Raw genomic sequence first — 12646 nt, 5'->3', positions numbered from 1 at the left:
CCCAATCAAATGTTTCCCAGGAAAGTGCAATGTCTGATTTTAAGACAGGTGTAACAACTCCAGAAGCAACCAGTTTCCAGCCAGATTCTGTCCAGTCTGAAGTAAGCCAGTACAGTTTGTCAGCTGACCAAGCAGACTCCATGAACCAAAACACAACATTGAAAGAAGATGGAACTGAAACACTTTCTGAAATGCAGACAAGCTCCAATAGCTTGGTGTCTGATTCAGTTAGATCCCTGAAAGAAATGACAAAAAGAAAAATACAGAAAATTCAGCTTTCATCTGAGGATGGGTTTAAAATCATTCAGGGACCTGATGCTGTACAATTGCCACCATCAGACTCAGGAACAGCTTGTAAGGGTGACATGGCCCTACCATCAGAAGCAAACTCTGCTGTAGATCCAGTGTCTTTCACAGAGCCAGTGACACCAGGTGCCCAAACGAGTAGCATTGGAAGCAAAGAGAATGTCATTACTGCTGAAACAGGACCAGATTTCATTGACAATATGAGGCTAATGGATAAGGCTAAAGGTATTGACTTAAATCAGAGCACAATTCCTTTCACAATGAACAATTCAATTAACCAAGAAGCTGGAAAATTAAGGAAGACACTCGATGTTAAGGATGAGAGACTAAAGGTGGTGGTAGACTCAGACGTACCAGACGAGTCTGAAAGTAATTCTGTAGAGATCCCTGGAGGAGAGAGTAAAGACTCGCCTCTGGTAACACATGAAAATGTTTCTGAATATGGTCCTTCAATCCACAGAGCTGATGAGAAAAGTGTTTCAATAATGATGGAATCACATGAGAAAAATATCAGTACAGTACCGTTATTGCCAGAGGACACTGACACTGCACTGGTACACCCTGTTAAAGATATAATAAACCAGGAGGGAGGAACAGGCCTCTTAAATCTTACCACAACAGGATATGAAACCGGCATCACAGAATCCACACATAAAACAATTGAAATCAATATGAGTGATCATCAAGTAAGTGAACCGGATCCTGCAAAAGATTCCTTGACAGAAGCACCTTTTGAAATATTTAGAACAGACAACCAAGTCTCTGTACCCATGGCCCAGGAACCTTCTGCAGGAAAAATAGATCAGGGTGAATTTGCTGATCCACTACCGAGCATTTCTGCTTTGTTTAAAGCTACATCTGTCACCAAAACTGAATCACATGGTGTTCCAGAACTTTTAATGTCTGACTTTGAGAAAAGTAAATCCAGTCAGTCTGTTAATCCAAGTTATTTCATTAATGCAAGTTTGAAAACTGTGGAGGAGGACGATACAAAAATTTCTGATGCACAGACCATTGTGGATAACTTGTTTGAGGGCATACAAAATGGTCAAGTGACAAAAGGCATAGAAATAATTGACAATCATCTGAATAATGAGAAAGAAATGGACCCGGAATTTTTAGAACAGGAAGCATTGATCCCAGACCCATCACTCAGCCACAGCTTTAGGAGTTGGAAATATTTTGGGTTTGGTTTACCACCAATATATGAAGAACAGGAGTTAGAAAATGAAGCAGCAGTAGATGTGTACGGTATCACCCATTCACAAACTTTGATAACACACCACAATTCTAATGACCCCATTACATCTGTACCTGAACGTACTACAGCAGTGTCTTCGCCCTTTGTGCAAAGACAAAACATAGTTCAAGAGGCTGAGGAAGAGGAACAAAATCCAACCAGTCCTGTTCCTGCAGTAGAAGTGAGCACAAGCCCCTCCGATGACAACTTGAACAAATCTACTGCAATGTCTCAGGAGATGAATGAAAATCAAGAACTCTCTTCACAGTTTCAGACAGAAACATGTGTGTTTGATTCAAAAACATCCCATGGTCCTAGGTCTTCTGCAGCAGAAGGTAGTGTATTCTACAGATATTTTCAGTCATCTAAGAATTTCTTAGCAAATATTGAAGAAGCATCACTAGCAAGTACTTGTGAAATATTGACTGATTCGCAACATAAACTAAATCAAGACTCCAAGCTGTTAAAATGTTCATCAGATTCAAAGGTATGGCACTTTATTTTCTACTTTACATTTAGGATAAGATTCATTCTGAATTAATGTTTCTTCTGGCCCAGTTTTAAACTTCACAGGACATGCAATATCTGTACAGCAAAGAAAGAAAGAGCATAAACTGTCCCCTAATGTTTGAGAGCCCTGTGGTACAAAATGTGTCCAAAGGCAGCAGGTTGAGACAATTTGTTCTGATGTTTCCTTCCTTGAGTGAAATATCTGGTTACTATTTGGCGCTCTGCCCAGCAATGCAGTGTGGGATTGATCAATGTGAAACCTGCAGCACCAATCCATGTGCACTGGCTTCACACACACAGCACAATTACACTATTAAAGTGAGCTTTTTGTAAGAACATAAATTGGTTCTGACCCTAACAATTTGGATATTTTTTCAATTAACGCATAACATATGAATGTTGAGTTTAAACAACATATTTTCTTAATATCCCTTTAACTGTCTCTTCCTGTTTTGAAAAAAAATGTTTCCCCAAACAAACATTCCATTCTTTCCCTAAGATATTCCCAGCTCTCTATTGCAGTTGACCATAAGGTATTGCATGTAGGTTCTCTGGGTCCACACTTGCAGGAATATTCTTTCCCTGCCTGTATAGACATGCTCCAATTCATACTTTGTTTCAATCGTCATCCATATTTTTACTCTGTTCATCCACATGCTACGGTGAAAGAAATGGTCATGACTTAAAAACAAGCATATTGTACATTTTATCCCTATATCTCCTCCCACTGCTGAAGTCTTTGACCTGAGTCATTTGTTTCAATAGGGAGATCAGGAAAGTTTATGACCAAGTAGAGAAACTTTGAAGATAATGTTGGTGATCTTGCATCTCCTCCCCTGACTTCTGTTCAAGATTCAATCAGTTTGAGTGAAGGAACTTTCAGTGGTGTAACTGCAGGAGTGTATGAGAATTGCAAAATGGTCATACTTCTCCATTGTTAGTATCGGATTCCATTATCGGTTTTCTTGGAAGAAACAAAGTAGTCCCTCCAATCATCTTTCTTCTTCATGCAGAGGACTTCGTTCCCTTGCAGTATTGATATGTTCTTCAACATTCTGTTCCAAGGTATGAATGGTTTGATTTGCTGCTTAGTACATTCTTCAGACTGCAGCATATCATTGAGAAGTGACCTCTTTTGTTTCAATAAATATATTGTTGTTGGAAGGCTGGACAGCTTTGTCTTCGCTGATGTGAAGTTTTGGAACTACACCTGTGACAAGGCATTGTAGAATTATATTGCTTAGTAATCACATTGATTTGTCAAATTAGAGGCTTATGTCCCTCTAGTTACGTAGTTTTTAATGCTTTAAGTAGACAATATGCCCTGTAGAACCTCCTGCATTTAATGGAATTTTTGCGATATCATGCTTCTTGAATGGTTTTCTAGCCTGTGAATAGACTATAATTTAGACTGCTCATTCTAGAGTTAATTTCCCTTTGTTCAGTAACTGATTACCAAAGAGGCCAATGATACTTCTGTCACAAATCAGCTATTCCTGTAGGTTTCCATTGTTCAGATGATTTCACTACTGAACAGTATGCACTATGAGATGATAACTAACTGTTGAAGTGTGATTTGCCAATGCCCTACTTGTTCTTGAGTAGAAATATTAATCAGATGTTATGAGTTTGTCAAGTGTAATTTGTTCCTCACTAATCTGTTATCTATGTAACACATGATCTGATGCTTTTTCAACATAGGAAAGTGTCTCAACCTTTTCTGTATTTGATTTGTTGTGCCATGAGAAAGCTGTTCAGAATCTTAAGAACTGTGCTTTACATATTTGCCAATTCGTTGATCTATCAAATGGATCTCATAGTTTAATTTTTCTTTGTCGAAAGATTGATTAAGGTAAATATTGTTACGTTGTTTGATTTTATGTAGGCATTTGAAGTTGCTTGATGACTTGTGGTACTTACTTGATTAAAGCTGTTGAATCTTTGTTGTTATAAAGACTATTTTTGAAGTACTAAAATAGAAAGCTGTTAACGTTTCTGCTGTTTTGAATGCTAAATTCAATATAAAGTTAGGTTTTAGTTTACTTATATGGCATCTTTGTAGAAACGAAGACATTCTTTTTCCAAGCTGAGTGAAGAATTTCCAAAGGATCTGTAGATAGAACTTTTTCAAAATGGCTTTACATGAATAGATTCAATAATTTTTCGACTGTATCAGTGATATCCATGCAAACATCATTCGCACTAATATCTTCAGCATCTGAGGTATTTTTGTGTTGAATTCAACACAATCAGATTTATGCCCTTTTCTTTTATCCAGACTTGCATATTTTAAACAAATAAAATTTACAAAATTTCTCAGTTGACAAGTACATGTTGAATTTGTCATTCAAATCATTAAAATAAGAAAAAATTCACAAATTTCACTCTTTGGGGTCTGAGACTTCAAGTTCCAATAATGATTTTTATTCACTTTGTTTTCCTTTCTAAATTGATGTTCTTTGAGCCTGAACCTAAAGAAGTAACTTAGTGATATTAATTTTACCTTTGAGTAGATAATTCATAAACTTGTTAGTTTGCTGTTAGAAGTTTTAACTGTGCTCGTCTGCCTAGCTTTTAATGTGGTAGCCAAAGTTTTTTTGTCCTTTCCATTAAGAGATCAAATTTATTTTGGATGTCTGATAATCAGCCTCTTCTGACAAGTTCTCAGATTGAATTTCTCCCTTTAGCTGGTGTTGACTTTAGCTGCTTTCACTGCCCTTTAGAAGGTTGTTTCCCCTATCTGGCTAAAAAAGTTTTTTTGCAAGTTGTAATGTTCTGATAGTTTCTTTGGAGGAGTTTGTTGTTCAGAGATGTTTCCTTCAGAGTTGCTGTTCAGTCCTCTGGTTTTTTAAACCACTCGCTGGTCCTAAAGCTGAACAATATTTCTTGAAAAAAAGTCTCTTTTCTCTTCCTACCTCTCTTCTCCAGGTAATTTAAAATCTGTGTCTTGCTTGTCACTGCTACCACAGTTTTCTAGGCAATGTATTCCATCACTTTCACCATCTATTATACGTGGCTTGATGTCACACTATGAGTTCGGGTTCAAAGTAAACTGGTTGAGGAAAAGGGAAAGTGAAGAATTATCTTCAGCTTTAAACTTCAAAGTAAAGTTGTTTATTATTCCTTAATATTGAATAGATATAGCAGCTTCTAATCTTAAAGGGGAGAATTATCCCAGACCCTGAATGATGTGGTGTATGATGAGATATTTGGGAAAATCAAGTGAGATGTCCAGAGAGACCTTTCTCAACGGCAAGACCAACAAGTTGCATTCTCCAACCATGTCCTGGATGTCGAGATGAGATTCTCACTAGTGAGTGGCAAGATGCCTATTAGCAAGGATTTTCCATTATCATCAAGTTTCATTGATGTCCTCCTTCTTTATTGTCTTCATTATTACATAATCTCACCTCATTAATATGTAGTGTCCAATTCCCTTACTCACTGGATTGGAACTAGATACCAATAAGCCCTGACATGAAAGTCAATGTGGATACCTGACAAGTTCAGCTTGCTGCTTACACCTCTGGAGCACTTGGTGCATCTCCGCAGGCAGTGACTGTATGCATCTTGTCTCCACGGACTTTGGACACCACACGTTCAAGCTCACCACAACCCCATGTCACATCTGCAATCCAATTACATTTCACATCTACCCTTCAATGCTGCACTTTGAAATGTGCCAGTACATGTCATTGCAATGTTACTACAAGGACACTGTGTGCGATTGGACAGCCACCAGGCTCATGCATCGGACAAGGTTGCATCTCAGGGCTGCTTGCTTGCTCCCTTAGCACTCACTTACTTTGAGGCTACTTGGATGTCCACTGTTTCTACAACCAGTCACTAAAAGACCAAAATTTGCCCATTGCACAAAGAAAGCAACTGCTAAGGAGCCAAAATGCAATTTATATTTTATAATTGTAAAATGCTGCCTTGTTTTAGTCATATTTCCTTGTATTTGCACCATGAGGTTATAAAAATGTCTTTATCCCATTTTCATTGTCCAAGTCAATCTGTAACTAGCAAATAGATCCTGTGCATATAGATCAGTTAGTTTCTGCTTTCCTCGGATAGAAGATTAAATAGTCATGAATAATAAAACCCCTATATATAAGAATATTTAGTGTTAAAATTAATTATTTAGACTTACTTTTAAAAAGTGGCATACATTTTTAACACTGAGGACTATGTCATGAAATATCCAAATGATTAAATTCATAATTATATTGCACCATTTTCTCACAGGATCTTGTTGGGAACAAAAGTTTGAAAATCAACCCAAGACCAGGGAAGGTAAGTCATTGCTTTTAGAAACACTTTACATCTCCAGGAACTGTTTACTATCTGATTTAAAACCTTTTTTTTTAAATTTAGGTGGTTATTTATGATAAATTAAACTTTCATGGAAATAAACATGAAATCTTCACCGATGTGCCTGATGCGACAAGCTGGACTTTTTCTGAAGGAGTCACATTAAGGGTTGTCAGAGGATGGTAAGAAAATTCAATTCTCGCCTGGCATACATAGCTTTAGAAAGCAGCCAATTACATAAATTAAGCAGTACTTCCATGTAAATTGAATCTTCACTTCTTTTTAAAACTGCTAAATTTAAGCCTCTGTCAGGAATCAAAGAGACATAGTTAACATACTTTACAGAAAATAGTTTTGAAAATAGGAAATGTGAAGATTTTCTGAAGTGTAGTGTTTACTAACATGGACTGTGATAAATCTTTCTTTGAGCAATGGTGTAAGTTGGTGATAGTGAGTCAGCAGGCTATTTTGTGTTGTTCCTGATTTTAATTTCATTGAAGCCTGGGACAAAATACTTGTTTATATCTTTTGCCATTCACATTCCCCTATACGTGGTTTTCTCTTTCATCTCTGTGGCCCTTTAAAATTAGCATGTCCTACTGTAAACTATTATTAATGTGCAATGTTCTAATTTGTCAACAAATTTCAGCTTCAATTTCCCTGTCTCTCTTTGACAGTTCATTCTATAGTGTCAGTACATCCTCTGTATTCCATAGCTCAGTCAAAAGCAACCTGGACATACTATTTCTCTATTTAAATCTTTACACTGTAGTACAATTATATTACAGTGAATAAATACTGTCATCCGTCATGCTTCCTTAAGCCCTCTTGAAATGCTTCTATTTCACATCCTGTCCCGTGTATAATAAACAGGTATGTATACTTTAGTAAAATGTTAATTATCAATCCAGTTTCCAAATTTTGTTTTGTTTGCTTTATAATAAACATATGTTTATTATAAAATCTTGTTAATGATCTTGTTCCTGATTTTACACAATCTCTGGTATAACATACTTTGTTGTGCCTCCTTTATTAATTTTTAGGTTGGCCTTTGGATATGTCTACAGCTTGTACAAATGGATCTTCAGATTTGCTGCAGACAAAAGAACTAATTGTCACTAAGACACTTGGAGTGAGGCACAGAAATTGAAATGATTTCAATTTGGAAGCTCAAACTCTAATTTTCATCCCACTGGTTGTTCTAGAAACAAGGTGAAATAGGGGTGTTTCTTTAACCCAGATCCAGTCAAAACATAGATCCATAGTGCAGTTGTGCTAGGTAAAAGCAATGGGTTAGATATGATATGACCCCACTGGGTGTTTTCCAGCAGGAGGGTCACGTAAAATACAGGATGTGCCCGATTTACGAACATCTGACTTACAAAGCTCATACTTATGAATGAGATCCTATACGAATATTAATTTCAAGGATCCAACATACAAACCTTTGCTGAATTTATGAATGGTATTTTGTATTGTACGGTATTGTGTTCCAACTTGTGTACAAATCAAAATAACGAACATAGTGAGGAATAGAACCCCTTTGTAACTGGCGATTGTCTGTAGATCAGATGGCTAGCCCATTACCTGAGCTCATCCCGATAATATGGCTGGGGTGAAATTGGAAGTTTGTTAAAAGCAATTTTGACCCGAGTATACCCTGCCCAGACTACAATACGGTTGGTGTGAGTAGCCACATGGGAGTGGGCAGTTGTGTTTCATAAGAGTTTTTAAATGGAAGGAAGGAAGGGGTTCTGATTTTCAGAGGGTGGACTTTGCCCATTGGGGTCACCACTCCAAGAAGGTAGTACTCCCCCCTTCCTTCCTACCCAGTTATACTTCAAAACCCACCTTTCCACCACATTTCCACCTTCACCCCCAACCAAGCACCCAATGATGGACAAACCCTCCCGTGCCAAAGCATTGTGACTTAGCTTGACATAGGATTCCAGTGGGCCTCCTTCACAGGCAGGGCCACAGTCCCAGCAGCACTCATTAAGGAATTCCAGTACTGCTGAGTTTGCTGGAACCGCTAGCCAACCAGTTCACTGGCAGTGTCAATAAGAGTCAGGAGACCCCCTCTACAATCATTTAGCATGCCTGCAGTGCTTTATGGCTGTGAGGCAGGTTTGTTCTCTGGCTGGTCGCACATTGACGACTTTTCTTCTAGCGGGATTAGCTATGTGCCCATAAATTTCTTCCCAGCATAACTCGAGCAATGGTACAAGCAGATCCACCTGTTTTATACCAAAAGAAATCAAACTGACAGATTTAATAAAGTTGATTACTCTGGGAAGGCTTTGCTTGTGCTGTGTTTTCCCTGTAATGTATCTAATTTTTAAAAAAAATTTCTCATTCCAGTTGGATATTGTATGAAAAACCTGAATTTCAAGGCCAAACATATGTACTGGAAGAGGGACACAGAGAGTTAGATGAACTCTGGGTTGACAAGAGCTTGCAACCCACTGCTGTAAAAATTGTGATTGGTTCCATAAAAAGGATTGTAAAGGTGAGCCAACACCACGTTAAAAAGTGACAGTACAATAAATGAGCAGTTCCCCATCTTTCAAAAGATGAAAGGGTAAATTTTCCCATCCACATTTGCAGAGATGGATCAAAGAGTCAGAGCTTGAAGGAAATCTAGGTATCAGATGTTATTTAAGAAACTTAGGTATATTTAATTACATTTGACAAGGAATATGTGCAACAAATAGTATAAGACTGAGCCTGGAAACAAAACAGGTGTCTTTGTAGCTAATTGGATTTGTGTAAATTAACTTTCTTAAAAATTACAAATGTAAGTGGCATTTCAAAATTAGGTTTTAAAAAGGTCATGCAATGTTTCTGCTCTAATCCCAAGAAAACTTTAATTAAAAGAAATGTGACATTTTCTTGCTGAACCTTTTGCATTTGGAGCAAAGAATTAAAGATACAATAAAATCAGTCTTTATTAGGGATGCTTTTATCTCAATCTCAAGTGAACAGCATTTCATGTAGAACTGGAGCACTAGAACAGCTCCTAAAGTAAAATTAGCTTCTATTCAAGTTGGCAGAATTTCTAATATCTTCCCTTTCTCCTAATTCCTGTTCTTTATCTCAGCTTGAGTTTCATTTTTCTTGCATCCAGCTAAGGTATGAAAGAAATTATTTAATCTATGAGGGAATTGCTATCACAGAAACAGCTTGAAGCTGGATAAATTAGACTATAAAGAGTATGGTGTGGTCACCAACTCTCAGCAATATCACTCCTGCTTATTAAGAAGCTTAAGTGAAAATTAGATGTGAGTCATGTGCAGAGGTAAGCATAACACAGCACAGAGTAGGAGAAGCTGCACAAATAGTGGCTTTGTATTAGGTTAGTCAATTTTACTTCAACACAAGTTTTCTGAAATCTAAGAAGTGTTCCATTCAAATAAACCTCAATGTGGGAACAATACGTTTCACTCGTGTTGTATTGAGTGCTAATTGTCATACAAACATTTCATGCCTTCAAATCAAATTCTAGTTTCTTCCATTTCAAGTCGTGAGCTGTAAAATTTGATAACGATGCTTTAGACATTCAAATCACCCAGAGTATTTTTGTTTGGGATTGGAATCTTTATAGAATCAAAGCCTTAAATCAGTTTGAGGAAATTATTGAGTCAGGAATTATGGTATAATATGATGGCCCCATCTGCATATAAAACTGATATCAATGCACACATATTATTGATTGATTGATTGATTGATTGTCACATGTACTGAAGTACAATGAAATGCTTTGTTTACGAGCAGTACAGGCAGATCATAGTAAGCAAGGATGTACAGATCAAAAACACTTAGACAGAGGCATACAGGATACATTGCACAGGGTATGCGCTAGGCAAGTTCAATGTTAGCAAGATCAGCATTATTTAAGGCTAGAGAGTCCATTTATCAGTCTAATAACGGCCAGGAAGAGGCTGTTCCTGAACCAGCGGGTGCAGATGTTCATGCTTCTGTATCTTCTGCCTGACGGAAGAGGTGTAGGAGATCATTACCGGATAGCAATGCATCTCTGATGATGTTGGCAGCCTTTCCGCAGCAGCGAGCCGTGTAACTGGAATCCATCGATGGAAGGTTGACTTCTGCGATGGTCTGGGCAGTGCAAACCACCTTCTGTAATTTCTTACAGTCCTGGGCAGGGCAGTTGTCATACCAGGCTGTTATGCACCCAGACATTATGCTTTCTATGGTGCATCTGTAGAAGTTGGTGAGGGTCCTTATGGACATGCCAAATTTCCTGAGTCGCTTGAGGAAGAACAGGCATTGTTGTGCCTTCTTGACTGTTGCATCAACATGGGAAGTCCAGGACAAGTTGTCGGTTATCGTCACTCCGAGCAACTTGGTGCTCTCCACCCTCTCAACGTCAGTTCCGTTGATGGAGATGAGAGCGTGTTCTCCTCCTTCCTTTCTGAAGTCAACGATCAGTTCTTTAGTTTTGCCGACATTGAGAGAGAGGTTGTTATCATTGCACCACATCACGAAGCCCGCTATTTCCCTTCTGTATTTTGATTCCTCATTGTTAGATATCCATCCTACTCCAGTGGTGTCGTCAGCGAACTTGTAGATCGTTCAGAATTTGGCAACACAGTTGTGGATGTACAGGGAGTACCGTAGGGGGCTGAGGGTGCATCCTTGAGGGGGCTCCAGTGTTGAGTGTTATTGTGGAGGATGTGCAGTTACCTATCCTCATTGATTGTGGCCTGTGGATCAGAAAGTTGAGGATCTAGTTGCAGAGGGTGGAGCCGAGACCAAGGTCATGGGGTTTTGAGACCAGTCTGGAGGGGATAATGGTGTTGAAGGTGGAGCTGTGGTCAACGAACAGGAGTCTGACGCAGGTGTCGTTGTTGTCCAGGCCAAGGATATGGTATCTGCTGTGGACCTGTTATGTTGGTAGGCAAATTATAAGGGATCGAGACAGGCTGGGAAACTGGAATTGATGAGGGCCGTGACCAGCCTCTCCAAACACTTCATGATTATTGAAGTCACAGCCAGTGGGCAGTATTCATTAAGGTATACTGCATGCGCTTTTCATTGAAGGAGTTTGAGTGATGGGTTTCTGTTACGTTGGCCCACTCCCCTGTTGATTGTGGTTATAGATAAAAAGTCACTACAGTCACTTGGAACCTGTAATAGACAATGCTAATGTTGGAATTATCTTCATCTCCTGATGATAGAAAGTCCTGCCTGAGTGTTCTGCTTGGCATGTGTGATATATTGTTGCAAGGAGAGTTGGAAACATGACTGAAATGGGTGGCAATTAGGTGAAGCAACAGGTTCACCTGCCACAAGTTGGCATCAGGAGACCCAAATCTTTTTAAGCTTCAAGTCTCATTTAAAGATTGCTCATAAGCTACAGACGGGCACCGCATGGCTGCTCACCATTGGTGGTTGGAGGCTGGACAACCAGCTAGCTTCCATATTGGGCTGACTGCCAAGTCAGGTCTTGACCGGTGTAGAGGCAAATCTGGTTTGTGTCATGAGCAGGCACCATGAGCTTAAGGGCATATTTGCCTACTTAGGCAGCTTTATGCCTATTTAGAATTGTTCAAGCATTGACAAACCAACCTGAATGCTACAGCTATAGGGCAGCCAGGCTCCTTCTCCTCCACCCTTAAAGCTTCAACTGCTGTTCAGGTTAGAAACAAGAAGCCTCATTTTACCTGGATTCCCCAGTGTAAATGTCCCTGACAAGCTTGCTTGTGCTGTAGGGCTCATCCTGTGCCATTTAACGGCCATCAAACCCTCAATTAGACAGATTTTCTGCTCTCATTGGAGAGGAAGTCATGTCTCCAAGAGCTGCCAACAAATCATGTTCCAGCAATGCCTCCAAGAGCAGTGAACACTACTGGGACTACAGTGTGTCCATTGAAGAAGAGAAGCCACAAAAGCATGAGAAGCAGGTATGTCTAGGCTTTTGGTAGGGCTAGGCTGGCAGTCCCCAGAGTTAAGGAGAGTTAGTTGAGGAGTCTAGGATTGGCAGGACAGGAGGATAGAGGAAACAAGGGTATTACATATGTCAAGAACAAGGCTCACCACATTTTACTGAATGAAAATCCTGGCTTGGACACTTATGTGATTTCCCCAACTGAGATGGCTGGAGGCCTCTTAATGGCCTGAGTTGTTAGTCATAGAAACAGGCCCTTTGGCCCACCATGTCTGTGCCAACCAATAGAAACCAAACTATACTAATCCTGTTTACTTGCACTTGGTCCATAGACCACCATGCCCTGACATTTTTAGTCATCCAGATAC

At 39.1% G+C, this 12646-nt stretch overlaps 1 protein-coding gene across 1 annotated transcript in view; it reads left to right on the top strand.

The window, feature by feature from the left end:
- Positions 1-12646, top strand: part of LOC125484424 — an 84048-nt gene that overhangs the window by 23414 nt on the left and 47988 nt on the right. The window contains exons 5-8 of the mRNA XM_048603103.1: positions 10-2033; positions 6305-6352; positions 6434-6552; positions 8732-8879. Of these exons, the coding sequence (XP_048459060.1) occupies positions 10-2033; positions 6305-6352; positions 6434-6552; positions 8732-8879 (2339 nt within the window). The remainder of the gene's footprint in view (positions 1-9; positions 2034-6304; positions 6353-6433; positions 6553-8731; positions 8880-12646) is intronic.

The sequence above is a fragment of the Rhincodon typus genome, chromosome 11 (assembly GCF_021869965.1).
Source record: "Rhincodon typus isolate 14 chromosome 11, sRhiTyp1.1, whole genome shotgun sequence".
NCBI lineage: Eukaryota > Metazoa > Chordata > Chondrichthyes > Orectolobiformes > Rhincodontidae > Rhincodon > Rhincodon typus.
The sequence above is the reverse complement of the archived record's forward strand: the minus strand, read 5'-3'. Positions and strand labels throughout refer to the sequence as shown.